The sequence below is a fragment of the Rhinolophus sinicus genome, linkage group LG04, assembly GCF_036562045.2.
Source record: "Rhinolophus sinicus isolate RSC01 linkage group LG04, ASM3656204v1, whole genome shotgun sequence".
NCBI lineage: Eukaryota > Metazoa > Chordata > Mammalia > Chiroptera > Rhinolophidae > Rhinolophus > Rhinolophus sinicus.
The window spans coordinates 114,607,927-114,623,255 of NC_133754.1; the positions used below are offsets into that span (position 1 = coordinate 114,607,927).

Genomic DNA, 15,329 nt, shown 5'->3' on the forward strand with positions numbered 1-15,329 from the left:
GGTACAATTTAAGTATCAAAAGAGTTATTTCTATAGTGAATTGAAACATCTGGTAAGTGGAACAAACATAATTCAATGGAGAAAAGATAGTTTTTTCAACAAATAGTGCTCAAACTGGACTTGTACATGTAAAAAATTGAATCTAGACACAGGCCTTACACCTTTCACAAAAATTAACTTCAAAATGATCATACAGCTAAACGTAAAATGAAAACTATAACTTCTGGAAGATAAGATAGGAGAAAATCTGGATGACCTTAGGTTTGGCAATGTGCTTTTAGATACAACACCAAAAGCATAATCCATGAAAGAAAAAAACTGAAAGCAGAACTTCATTAAAATTTAGAATACCTACTCTGAAACACAGTGCTAAGAGAATTAACAGACAAGCCACAGACTGAGAGAAAATATTTGGAAAACACGTACTTGATAAAGGATTTGTATCAAATAAATGAAAATTCATGAGTTCATAATGATAGCAAAAAACAAAAACAACTCTCATTGGTCACCAGTGAAGGTGACAGAACACTATTATTACTCTGAACATCTATAAATAAAGCTTTTATCTTGCCCTTTCTGTGTGAAACAGTGAAAGTTTGTATTTACTGAAGAAGTTTAGACAATAAATGCAGAAGTGGGTGATACAGTTAGAAAACCACCATTTTGCAATCTGCAGTGAAATAATGAATCTAGACAATGATCATCAATGGTTTCTAAAACCATTAAGTGAAAAATTGATGGGGAATTTTCTAATAAAGGGATCAGACTGACCGCTTAAAAATCATTAAAAGTGGAACTGGTCAATTTCATATCATGAAAAGTGGGATAAAACATTATGTGACCCATGAGGTGACACAGTAGAAGGAACCCAACATCACCAATAAACTGATCTTGCCTGAAAAATTAAACCTGAATCTGATCAAGCCTCTAGAAACAACTACCAGTTTATAGAAAATATGAGGGATAGAGTAACAGATCACATGGCACCACGTATAAGCCATCTTTCTTCCTTCCTCCTCAGTCTCATTTACTAGTTCCCCCTCTTCTCCCAGAAAGCCCCCATGGCACCCAAGAGGCCCTCATCTTACCTGTTCTGCAGCACATGTAAAGAAGTGCTTAAGAACACGTGTAATAAAGATGTTACTAAGAACCCATTTGCGTGTTACCTTGAGGACAATTTTATAGAGGTGAATGGAAGTTATACCCAATCTACAGTGCACGTAGGGAAGTGTTGAGAATACCTGTGATAAAGATATTTCTACAAAATACTATCAAATCAAATACAATGCATTAAAAGGATCATATATGATAATCAAGTGGGGTTCATTCTAGGGATACAAGGATGGTTCAACATCCACAAAAGAATCAATGTGATACACCACATTAACAAAATAAAAGATAAAAACTATATAATCATGTCCATAGATGCAGAAAAAGCGTTTGACAAGATACAACATCCATTTATAATAAAACACTCAATAAAATGGGTATAGAAGGAAAGTATTATACCTCAACATCATAAAGACCATATATGACAAACCTTCAATTAATACCATACTCAATGTTGAAAAACTAAAAGCCTTTCCTCTAAGATCAGAAATGAGATAAGGATGTCCACTCTTGCCACTGTTATTCAACATAGTACTAGAAGTCCTAGCCAGAGCAATCAGGCCAGAAAAAGAAATAAAAGGCATCCAAATTGGAAATGAATAAGTAAAACTGTCACTATTTGCACATGACATGATTCTATATATAGAAAACCCTAAAGACATCAACCAAAAAAACTATTAGAAATAATAAACAAATACAGTAAAGTTGCAGGATACAAAATATACAAAAATGTGTTCCATTCCTATATACTGACAACAAAATACCAGAAAGAGAAGTGAAGAAAACAATCCCATTTATAATCTCAACAAAAAAATAAAATACCTAGAAACAAACTTAACAAAGTTGGTGAAGGACCTGTACACTGAAAACTACAAGACATTGTTGAAAGAAATTGAAGAAGGCCTAAAGAAATGGAAAGATATTCTGTGTTCACAGACTCATAGAATTAACTTTGTTAAAATGGCCATATTACTTAAAGCAGTATACAAATTTAATGCAATCCCCATCAAATCTCTAATGACATATTTCACAGAAATAAAACCAAAGATGCAAACTTGTACGGGACCACAAAAGACCGTGAATAGCCCAAGCAATCCTGAGAAAAAATAACAAAGCTGAAGGTATCATATGCCCTGACTTCAAACTATACTATACTACAAAGCTACAGTATATTAAAACAGCATGGTATTGGAAGAAAAACAACAAACAGACCAATGGACCAGAACTGAGAGCCCACAAATAAATCCACACATATATGGGCAACAAATTTTTGACAAAGGAGCCAAAACATATAATGGAGAAAGGAAAATCTCTTCAATAAATGGTATTGTGAAAACTGGAAAGCCACATGCAAAAGAATAAAACTAGACTGCTGACACCACACACAAAAATTAACTCAAAATGAATTAAAGACTTGAATATAAGACCTGAAATAATAAAATACACAGAAGAAAACATAAGCACTAAACTTATGAACCTTGGTTTCAGAGGGGCTTTTGTGAACTTAATCCCAGAGTTAAGATAAGTAAAAGCAAAAATAAGTGAATGGGACTACATCAAACTAAAAAGCTTCTGCACAGCAAAAGAAACCATAAACAAAACAAAGAGGCAGCCAATCAAATGGGAGTAGATAATGAAAAGGATACCTCCAATAAGGGGCTAATATCCAACATACGTATATAAAGAACTCATACAACTGAACAACAAACAATCTGATTTAAAAATGGGCAGAGAACCTGAATGGACACTTTTACAAGGAAGACATACAGATGGCCAACAGATATGTGAAAAGATGCTCAACATCACTAGTTATAAGGGAAACGCAAATCAAAACCATAATGAGAAAAAAAATATTAGCCTTTTAACATGTCTAAAAGCATTATCAAATTAAACTCAAAATTCTACGTTATTTTCTGAAATTGTTATATCTGTGTGATCTATGTGTAGTCTAAGCAACATCTTGAAAAATCAAACTTGGTCTTTGTACCATTAGAAGCAAATGAGTGAAGAACCTCCCATCAACCATTATCCTGCACTCTACCTTAATTTACTTGTGCTTGATAATCCACTTATGTGGTTTCCAACGTAGAGGAGAGGTAGGGGAAACAGCTTCAATAAAAAAGAAAGAATATTTGGTTAGAACTCCAATAACATATTTTCCTTCATCTATAAAAATGGTGACATTCACCTCCCAGGAGTAAGCAAATGGCTATGAATTGTCCAGAATCCAAAACACATTTTCATTTTCTAGTGCCCAAACTAGAAACAACCCAAATTACCAGAAAAAGTAAAACAGATAAGTCAATTGTAGTACTATATTCATATAATGAAATAAAGAATACAGTTACACACAATGTGGATGAATCTTACCATCCTAATGTTAAGTGAAAGAACCAAGATACCAAAGAATATAGAGTTTAATTCCTTTATATAATGTCCAAAAATGGGCAAAACTAAACTACATAATTCAGAAATACAAACACATTTAGAAAAATTACCAAAAAAATTACCAAAAAATCCTCCTTTGGGTAAGGAGGATTTTGTGATCCCATCTCATGATGTAAGTAATGATTACAAGGATAATTATTCATGCAACTATACATTCATGTATAAAGACTTTTCCCCAGTGTATGGATCATATTTCACAATTTTTAAATATTTAAAGTGTTTAAAAATTACAGTACATCCTAAACAAGGTGTTAGTAAGCCCAACAATATTCTGATTTTTCCTGTGATGATTGGGTTAATATCTTTCATATACTTCAATATTTTGTTTTTCTCTTTTTGTGGATGTCCCTGATTACTGATGCTGTAAGTCAGTCTGATGAATAATCCAGTGCTACGTAGTAGCCAGCATTTTTCCAGGTCTTAGAAATACAGCAATAAACAAGCACTGGGAGGTTCTCACTGCCAAGGAAATGACAGTCTGATTTAACCTCCCTAAAACCAAAAATGTCATCATAATCCATTTCATACCACCTGTTCTACAGGATTGCTCTAAGAATTCAATGTCTGGCCTAATGCCTGACAACCAGCAACTGTAAGTTAGTTCCATTCCACATTCCCAGGAAGGAATGGCAGGTCTCATGTTTCTAACCCCACCACAGGAGAAAAATATGCATTTTTATGTATATCAAATTGCATCCTTCATTCCACTCATAGCTTTTATCAATCCAAGCGAAAAATGAAAACTTGAAACAGGGATCAGCAAACTAAGATGCAAGAGCCAAATCTGGCCCAACACCTCTTGTTGATATAAATAAAGTTTATTAGAACACAACTGCACTAATTCATTTATGTATAGCATCTATGGCTGCCTTCATGGGACAATGGCAGAGCTGAACAGTTGCAACACAAATGGTCTGGCCCACAAAGCCTAAATATTTATTATCTGGTCCTTTATCATAAAAGTTTGCTAATCCCTGATACAGGACTTTGCCATTATAGAAGACACACAGTATTTATTTAATGTCAACTGCTAAGCATACACATACACACACACACGAACACACACACACTTTTACTATTATTATGTTACATTAATGGACAACTGAAAGATATAAAATCTTAATTAAAAAATTTGTACTAGCGCAAGCAGGAAGCACAGTGTATATATTAGGTTGGTGCAAAAGTAATTGCGGTTTTTGTAATTATTTTTAACCTTTTAAACCGCAATTACTTTTGTACCAATCAAATAAAAATGAACCTGTACTCTAAGATCAATTTGTAATTTTAATAGTATTTTCACATCTTCCACCATAGTTATACCTTCCACCATAGTTATACATATTTTTCATACCTTTATAGGAATTTTCTTGTCAAAATCAGGGAAATGAATTATTTTATTTAGCTTGGACACATACAGTATCATTATGGTAGCTGCCATCTAAAGAAAAGGGGGAAAAGAAACTTCAGCAAAATATCTGGACTGTTTGAGGTACAAAGAGATCATCAGAAGAAAGCAGATTCATTAAAAAGAAATATATCCAAAATCCACTTTCTAGGTTCCCAAAAAAATAACTGTTTCTTATAATATTAAAATTGTTTTTCTTACCACTCTGCGGATTCCATCAGAACTACAGGCAAAAACTATAACCTCAGTTAGACTCACACATATACATTTATCACAAGAGGTTTAAGCAACCAGTGACGGGGGGGGGGGGGGGGGGAAGGAACAGTGTCCCTAAAACTAGCCAATGACTACTGTCAGTGAGTCCACTCAGTGATCCTGGTCCATACTTCCCAGGTACTAAGCATATGGTCACCTTCCCCCATAAAGTGAGCATGGGCATAGCATCAGGGGCATAAACACACTTTTTATGAAGTCCAATATTTCTATAACACAGAAGGCAAATTAAGAGAAAAACAAATCTCAAAGGGGATTTATTTTCTTCAGTTTAGCAAAAATGTCTCATTCATGGGGCCCGCCCGGTGACGGTTGGCGCTCCGTGCTCCTAACTCCAAAGGCTGCCGGTTCAATTCCCACATGGGCCAGTGGGCTCTCAACCACAAGGTTGCCGGTTCGATTCCTCGACTCCCGCAAGGGATGGTGGGCAGCGCCCCCTGCAACTAGCAACAGCAACTGGACCTGGAACTGAGCTGCGCCCTCCACAACTAAGATTGAAAGGACAACAACTTGAAGCTGAACAGTACCCTCCACAACTAAGATTGAAAGGACAACAACTTGACGTGGAAAAAAGTCCTGGAAGTACACACTGTTCCCCAATAAAGTCCTGTTCCCCTTCCCCAATAATTAAAAAAAAAAAAGTCTCATTCAAATCCTATTAATCTAGAGCACACCGGGTATACTTTTAATATTCCAGCTTATTATTATGAAATATAAATTTTTAATATCATCTTCCTCTGCAAATTTTAGAACTTACTCAATTTTCTCCACATTAGGATACAAAAACTTAAGATATCCTGCAACATGATTATAATCCTAAGCCTTGATCCTAATGACTTTACAAACTTAATACTTATGATAGATTTATATAACTGGAACCCATCCTGAATTATAATTGTGGTTCGTATTTATGACATATTTTATAATTCTTACAGAAATATACTAACACTTATTTAACATATTCTGTAATTCAGACTTTTAAAATTAGGTCTGCTGGCCTCTTCCCTCAACAAATTACAAATCAAAAAGGCTTTACCCTAATTGAGTACAAGCCAGTGATTTTTATTTGCCTTGGGAATTACAAAGGACTTATTATTACATATTTACTGATCTTTTAAAGTGCTTTTTTCTACATATTTTCACATTGAAACGTAAAGAAAATATATTTTTTCACTTTAAGGAAAAATATTATTTCCTTGTTACTGTTATTTTTCTTTTCTTCTTCAAATGATGTTGCAAAGAGTACCTTAGTAGAAAAACATTTAACCAGAATAATGTTTAATCATATAAATAACAGTTTTTTCCAGATTCACAATTAGACATTTAATTAATAGATATAATTTTCATAATTTTAATTTTTCTTTCTATAAATTAAAGCAAACCAAAACAAAAAATCCCTCCTGGAAATCACCAGCATGACCAAAAGAATAAACAAGCCACAAATAATAGTAGCAAGAAATTTCAGAAACAGTCAAACAGGTTAGTCTGAAAGCTTATCCAAGCTCAAGTCTATACCTGAGAACAAAAATCACAAACCACAGGAAGCAAACATGTTTTGTTTGGCCCATAGAGAGTTTCATAAAAACTGGAATCCCTTACCAGTATTTACAAATTGGAAGATCTGATGTAAAAATTTAAATTCCCTCAAAAAAAACTCTGGAGCTCTGATAATAAGGTTCTATAGGGTCCCACCTCTTCTCCCCAACCCTTTTCCTCTCAGGCACAGTGGCTTACCTGAGTAGCAAGCGCACAGCCCAAGTCGGTCCTGGGGCCACCCTGGCCCCCATCCTATTCCTTTGTTACCCACCAGGCCTCCGAGGCTTTCTGTCTTTTGGCCCCCGGCTTTTAAGTATATAAATACTATTAAGGAAATTCAAATAAGTACTTGTCTTTCCTACAAATACAGCTGTTCCTAAATTGCAGAATGTAATAAAATGTGTTAATATTTCATATTGTTTAACCAAGAGTACCATGACTAAATGAAAAAAAATTCGTAAACCACGGTCTTAAACAAAATACTTAAAATTTTATCATGTATATTGTCAACCAATTGAGAGGTTAATTTTTTTTCCACTTACCTGTCCAATTCCAAGAACAATTGGTGATGGGAAACTAGAAAAAACATAGAATAACAAAAAATTTTAGCAACTCATAAAAATTTGAAGACAGTCTACAATACACAGTGATAGGAGTTATTAAAAAGTCTTTGACTTTTTTTTCAATCTGAATGAAATCTTAACATCAAATCTGTTCACTTTTCATTTGTCCATTTCTTTTTCATTTTTTACACTGCTGGTTGCTAAATCGGGCAAACTTCTATTGCCCCTTGAGGTGGCCTGTCATTATATTAATAAACAACATGTCTGTGTAAGTAGAAAGCTAAAGTAATCTGGAAATAAATTATTAGAGTTAATAAATAACTTTAGCAAGATTATTGGATACAAGATGAACATTTGAAAAATATCTATATATCAGAAAGACACAAAGAAAATGAAAAATTTAAAGACATCATTTACAATAGCACCAAAAAACACCAACTAACACTAACTGGATATTTTATGGTATTAAGGAATTATTTTTACTTTTCTAGGTATGAAATGATATTGGGTGGTGTTTTTTAAAACAAAAAGTCCTTCTTACCTTTTATAAATACATACTGAAATGCCTATAATGATATATTTTTAATTTGCTTCAAAATAATCTGGGGGGAAATGGTGGGGTTCAGTGAAGGAGCAATATAAATGTAACAAAGTTGAAGCTCGGTGATAGCTACATGGTGATTCATTATATCGTTTGTTTTGTTTTTTAAATAACATACCTGATACAAATTTAATACAAGATTTCCAAGAAACACCATAAAAACATCTCCAGGACTATAGGGATGATTATAAATTTGGCATTAGATTATTTTAGGAAATTACTATTAGGTTTGTTAAGAGCAAAAATGTTACTATGTAGAATATCTGTATTTCAAGAGAGGCATGTTGAAGTATTTCAGAGTGAAGTACCATGATGTTTGCAATTTACTTTCAATGGGCCTGGGGAAAAAATGCAAATAGGAAAATGTTAATTATTGCCTCTCAGTGGTGTGTATATGGGTATTCATTGTTTATTGTACTTTGCTTTCCATTTTTCTGTGTGCTTGATACTTTTCATAATAAAAAGGGATGGGAGACATAGGGGATCCTCAAAAAAAATAATTAAATAAAAGCCCCTTTCCCAACTCCTTTTTGGATTAAAGAAAACAACTTACAAATAGATGAGTCAACATGTAGCATCTATAATATCCCATTTATTTTAAAAGTAATTCAATCTATGCATGTACGAGGTCTGACAATTAAGTTCGTGAACTCATCCTAGAAAAAGTGCTGCATACCTCATTGCTGAATATCAATCACTACGGTCACCTTTGAAGTACTCCCCTTGGGAAGCTATGGACCTATGCCAGCGCCTAGTCCACCCTTCAAAGCAATTTTGGAACTCTTTTTCTGGAATGGCCATCAGAGCTGTCGTCGTATTACCCTTGATGTCCTGAATGTCATCAAAATGTCTTCCTTTCAATATTTCCTTTATCTTTGGGTAAAGAAAGAAGTCATTGGGGGCCAGATCAAATGAGTAGGGAGAGTGTTCCAATACAGTTATTTGTTTACTGGCTAAAAACTCCCTCACAGACAGTGCCATGTGAACTGGTACATTGTTGTGATGCAAGAGCCATGAATTATTGGCAAAAAGTTCAGGTTGTCTAACTTTTTCACACAGCCTTTTCAGCACTTCCAAATTGGTTAACTGTTTGTTCAGTTGGTAAAAATTCATAACAAATAATCCTTCTGATATCAAAAAAGGCTAGCAACATCGGTGCAACAAGTTCGCGAACTTAATAGTCAGACCTCGTATGTCTCCAATCCATCCATATGTCTAATTTTTATTTTGTTTGAATTCTTTATAATGATCACAACCGAATGACTTTTCTTTTTAAAAAATAAATATTTCAAGATATTGATTCTAGGTTGCGGGAATATGGATAATTCTTCTTCTTTCTTCTTTGTACATTTCTATATTTAAATAACCCCCAATTTTTTAACTGAATTCTTGTAGGAGTGAGTGCAAGGAAGTAAGACAGTCTGTATACACAACTCTTTGAGGAGTCTGACTGAAAGGAACTAGAAATGAAGGTCCACTGGAATCCAGAGAAGGTTTTTGTTTGCTGATGGAGACAGGTTGCTGATGCCAAAACAAGGAGGATCACGGAAGGAGGGGGTGGGGAGCGGAGCCCAGAAGTGGGGAACAGGCCCTTCCACAGCAACAATAGGCTCCCTCTATTTTAGCAGGAAGGACAGGGAGGGGACTCCTTTGACAGTTTCTATTTTCTCAATGATGTATCCTAGAAGGAGGCTGGAGAATGGGGGTGTGGGAAGCTTCACCATGAAGGAGAAAGCCAGAAAGAGTCATTTCTGGGACAAGGAGAGCTAGTTGAGGTTTGTGATCAACAATTTAAAGTCAAACCAGCCAGCCCAGAGTGGTTTTTCTTGCAGTCAGTGGGGCTCCAGTACTGAGGAAGGAGGCAGATGATAGGCTGTGCCCAACGAGTGACATTGTGGCTTCTAGAGCTGCGTTCCATGGGACCCAGTGGGAAGGGCTGCCCAGAGCACGGAGGTGGTGGCCACCCCCCTGGGGCCTGGAGCACGCGGCCCTGGGAGTGACCGTGGCAGTGGGCCGAGACCAGCTGCCATGGTTCAGCACGTGCATCCTGAAGTTTCCAAGGCTGACACACCAGTCCAGGTTGAAAAGAAGACCAGGCCTTTTCACTAAATGAGTTACAGCAGCACAGGAGCCATCACAGAGAGGACTGAAAGGGCGCTGGAAGGCCAAAGTCTCCACAAAGCATGAGCAGATCCCCCTCATCCGCGTCTCCCTACTTCACCCCATCCCTACCTCCAACCCCAGCACCTGCCCACATCTGGGGTGAGACCAGGATCCAGCTCCATCCCAGGTGCCGAAAAGAGCAGAGTCTTCAGGAGAGAGTAGGTTTTCATCAAAATAAAAGAAAACTAAGAATTGGTTTTGCTTTTTAACAGAGACTTTCAGTTCCCACCAGTGGACATTCTCTCCTAGTGAGTCACATTACCAGGCAGGTTTGAAAACCACTGTGTTAAATAATCTCAAAGCCCTGGGATGTAGAAAGAAGACACACAACAAATACTGAGCAAATATTTGTGAACTTAATACAACTAAGTTCTATATTTTTTATGCATCATTTATCAATTCTTGCATGCCAGAGAATATAAGATGACCACAAAAAAACAACTCCAGACCACCTGCACAACTATCATGAACTGATTCCCAAGAAGCACTTTTGTGACCAACTAGCCACGGATTCTTAGATGACCTTGCTTTTCCCTCTCACCCCAAAATGGTCTGACAGTTCACGTCATGAAGGACCTCTCTGTCCAACCAGGAAAATCTTGCATTATATTGAACTAAAGCTAAGTAAAATAATTAAAACAAATAACTAAGAGCACCCATCAGTCTTGTTCCCCAATTAGAAACAATCTATTCAAAATGGAAGAAAAAAAAAATCCTTTGAGCTACATTCCCATGACCTTATGAATAAGGTAATCATCAAGGTCCTTTCTTCCAACCTACAACACAACACTATCTCCAAACACCTAATGCTCAGATCAGATTTTTATGGTTTATTGTTATCACATCAGTTCTCCTCCCCTCAAAACTGTGCTTCTAAAGCATTTTGAGATGAGAGAATGAACAATGTTATTGAAACAGGATTCTCCAATTGTATATTACATTATGGAAATGTGAAATGTTTACTTAAAAGGGTTATAGAGACAAAAACTCAATTTCCTCCTTTAATCATGGAACTCAAAATTTTAAAGATGGAAAGTCTAGAGCATGAGAAGTCTCATACAAGTCTTCCTGGTTGGACACTGCCCGTCATCTTCGAAGCACTTAACCTGTGTTTACTGCTCCCTGCTTCCAACAAGAAGACACGTGTTTTGGAGGCACCGACTACCATGGCCAGAGAGCACATTCAAGTGCAGATAGTGGGGACTGAGCTTCAAACTTCAGCTGATGTAACTTGCAACCACTCCCAAACAAGCCTATTAATAGTATTCTCTTGTTTTTTATCCTAATGTTCAACTTTTCTTTTTCTTTCATTCGTTTGCATTGTATGTGTTGAATGATCCAGGTTTAGGCATATAGTTATTCTAATTTCTTTTTAAGGCAGGGTTTGACTTTCCCCCGGACACCAGCAAGCAGGCTGCAACACACTGGTGGAGACCTTGTAGACAATATCAACATCCATAGACTCAACAAAAAATATCCTAAATCTATCCCTTCCCTCTATATCCTCTGCTACCCACCCCACCCCAGTCCAAGCCATCGCTTAGAATTATCTGGAAAACTGCAATTGATTCCTAGCTCCTCTTCCTGCTTCCAATACCATCCACCCACCAGCCAAAGAAATCTTTTTAATCACACATATTATGTCATATCACTCCCATGCTAAAACCTTCCAAGGGACTTCCAATTGCATTTTGACTAAAATTAAAGTTATTTGTTTGGTTTAATGGTCTCCCTACTTCCATCCTGGTCCCCCAAAATTTGCTCTCAACACAGCAGCCAGAGTGATTTAGATCATGTGACTCTTCTGCTCCTTCCAGGGGCTCCCATCTCCTTCAGTAGCTCCATGGTGGCCACAAAGGCCCTACACAATCTACCAATCCATTACCGGAGACCCACCTAGTACTATTCCCACCCAAACTCCTTACTCTTCTATGCCTGAAATGTTCACCTCCCATCTCCTTCACCTCACTTATGTCTTGGCTCAAATGTCACCTCCTCAGTGAGGCTTCACTGATCACACTGAGACAGAATTCTTTCCCATGCCCATACTCCCTGCCTCACTCCCTTTCCTATTTTTTTTCTCTTGACGACACAGCCACATCTGCCATAATAAAAATTCTATCAGTTTATTTCTTAATCCACTACAGAGCTCTATGTAAGCTCCAGGAGGATGAATGTATGCTTCACGACATTTGGAATTTTGATCTGCTTTATTCACTTCTGCATCCCAAGTGCCCAGACCAATGTGTGGCACATAATAGATGTTTAATAAATATTACTGAATGACCGAAGGACCTGATCCTGCCTTCCCTGTCTCTCCTACCTTCTCCCACTTGCTCATTCAGTTCCAGTCGCAGGGACCTTCTCTGTGGTCCTCCAGCAAGCCAAGCTCATGCCCCCTTTGGCACATTCCCTTCTGTCTGGAATGCTGTAGTGCCAATCACTCCACCCCAGGCACTCACATTTCATACCTGCAATCACCTCAATTATTCATGAACTCACTTATTTTCTGTTTCTACCACTGACATGGGATCTCCAGAGCAGGGGCTTTGTGTTGTTCACAGCTGCTTCCCTGGTGCCTATGATAGGCTTGGCACATAGTAGGTACTCAGTAAGTACAGGTAACCCCTGTATAACACAGTTGTTAGGTTCCTAAAATGCCGTATTATGTGAATCCGTGTAATATGAAACAAAGAACTAGCACAAAAAAGGGGGTTAGGTTTCCCAAAATTTAAATAAAATACTATTATATTTTTATAATTAAGAGAAATATCTTTATTAAAGCAATTTTCATCAAAAGTATAACATAGTAATATGTATTAAATAATGTTTTCTTCATCAGCACTACTAAGCACCATTCACCAAGGACGTTTTCTTTTTGACAAGATATCTTCATCCTCTGAACTTAATACACCACGAACAAAATGGATTTAAAATTCTAATGAATTTTAAAATTCTGCAGTCAAATCTGAATACGCCAACCACGTTCAAATGAAAAATTTCAAATGAAATATATTTTGCTCTTAAAAGCTCTTATTACGTTCTGTGTTGTTCCGGGATTTCCCTAATTTAGAATGAAATATTTTTTGCTCTTAAAAGCTCTTATTATGCTCCGTGTTGTTCGGGGTTTTCTCCAATTCTCAAACTGCGTTAGAGTGAAACCATGTTCTAGGATGCTGTGTTGTACAAGGGTTTCTCCCAATTCTCGAACTGTGTTAGAGCGAAACCGTGTTATAGAGGTGCCGTGTTATACAGGGGTTACCTTACGCTGCAGGTGTAACTAGCCTAGCTCATGTGGGTCTCCGCTTTCTCAAGTATAAAATAAGAAGGCTGAAGATACTGAGGTCTCTTTGCACTCTTCATAAAATGCTGATTTTACAGTCTTGCAGCACAGAACAGTTCACAGCCCTCACTTATGACAGCTCCTCCAAAGCTCTGGGAGGTAATTAGCAAGGTGTAATTATTCAGCTTTTGCATCTGATAAAACTGCTGACTATGGGACTGACCCAAGAGGCACAGCTATTAAATGATGAAGCTGGGTCTAAATCCACAACGCTTTCAATACTGCTATCTAAGAGCATAATTAAGAGATTTTCTAGTTCTTACCAATAGGCTCAAGGAACCACAAATGTGCTAGTTTATTATATAATCATCCAAAAAAACTACATAATGTGAACGTCTCATTGTTTTCCCCAGTTTTCCGTGAACATGCTGGTAATGTGAGAATGATCATTCAATACAAATAAACTTCTCGCTCAGGACTCGTCTGTTGAAGGTCTAGATTTGTATAAAGAAACATTCACTTGTTTCAGCACATCGGTGCGTTTGAAAGCGTTGGCATGTAGCACTACAGAAGCACAACTACGCGGTGTCCTGCGGAAGTATCAGAATGACTTTGTTAGGTTGTGGTTGGGTTTTTACAGCGCTACGGAGGTCCAGGCCCAACGAAAACGTGGTCAAGGTGTCGAGCACGCAGCCATGCACGTTAGCACAGGGACTCCTAGCTATCGGTCCCCGCCGCCCGCTGACCCAGGCGCGCGGCCTTAGTGCATAGATGGCAGGGGCAGCCCCACCGCTCCCTACGCCCCCGACCCCGGGGGCCTCGCGAGTCCAGCCAGCCCCTGCAGGCCAGCGTGGCGCCGGGAGCGGGAAGGTGCCGGGTCAGGTCGCCGCCGAGCTGCAAGGCGCCCCCGCGGACCCCGCCCGGAACCCTAGTGCCCTCCTCACCCGTAGGTAGTCAGCAGCGCCTTGTTGACCAGCACGATGAGGAAGGAGCAGGTTCCGTAGAAGAGCGCCGACAGCGGTTGGGCCATCCCGGAGGGCAGCCGGGCGGAGGCAGGGTCAGCGCCCGCGCCGTCGTCCTGGCGGGTCATATCCAGCGCCCGCAGCCCGCCATCCGCCAGGGCTGCACTCCGCCGGGCCCCGCCCCGCCCCAGTTCCGTCCCCGCCCCCGGCTGCCCAGAGAGGGCGCGGCCGAAACAGGAAGGGCCTCCGCACGAACTCAAAGTGCGGGTACGCGCTCCAGCCTAGCGCCCGAAAGCTGCGGGTGCGGGAGGAGTTTGTGCTCAGAAATACAGCGTCTAAGCAACTCCTGTGACTGTCTAAAGGGGGATCAGAAACGGATTTGGGAGTTAAAAAGCCCTACCTTCTTCTAGACTGCTCACTTGGCAAGAAACGCTTCAGTTACGTCTCAAGAGTTGGTTTTGCTTGTTTTCTACTTTTTTTTAACGTATAATTTACATACAATAAAATGCAGGTTTGCAGAGTCCTCAGTGTAATTCTGACAAATGCATACACCCATGTAACCACCCAAATCAAAACAGGTTTTCATTACCCCAGAAAGTGCCGTTTGTGCCCCAAAGAAGTCAATCCCAACTCATTCAGATTCTACTGCGGTTGGTTAGATTTGCCCTTTCTAGAATTTCATATCAATGAGTATATTTTTTTAAGGCTTTTTTCGCTCCATTTTTCTTATTTTTTGCGATTCGTCTATGTTGTTTAACTATTGAGTAGTACCGCAATTTGTTTATCCATTCTCTGGTTGATAGGCATGTTGGTTGTCTCCACTTTAGGGATATTATAAAAAATGTCCCATAAACATTCGTGTACGAATTCTTGCGTGAACTGAACGTGTTTTCATTTCCCTTCCGCAAGTACCTATGAGTGGAATGGCTGGGGTAAGGTGAGTGCAGTCTCAAGGCTTTCCTTGCGTCTGGGTGCTTTCTAGCAG

The 15,329-nt window shown here is 38.4% G+C and overlaps 1 protein-coding gene across 1 annotated transcript in view; it reads right to left on the reverse strand.

Moving 5' to 3' along the window:
- SLC35D2 (solute carrier family 35 member D2) overlaps positions 1-14,527 on the reverse strand; it is a 38,321-nt gene extending 23,794 nt beyond the window's left edge. Inside the window, exons 1-4 of the mRNA XM_019712016.2 lie at positions 14,327-14,527; positions 7,315-7,348; positions 4,910-4,996; positions 3,152-3,219 (exon numbers count right to left, since the gene is read on the reverse strand). Coding sequence (XP_019567575.2) covers positions 3,152-3,219; positions 4,910-4,996; positions 7,315-7,348; positions 14,327-14,472 — 335 coding nt within the window. The 5' untranslated portion in view covers positions 14,473-14,527. The remainder of the gene's footprint in view (positions 1-3,151; positions 3,220-4,909; positions 4,997-7,314; positions 7,349-14,326) is intronic.
- Between the last annotated feature and the right edge of the window lie 802 nt (positions 14,528-15,329).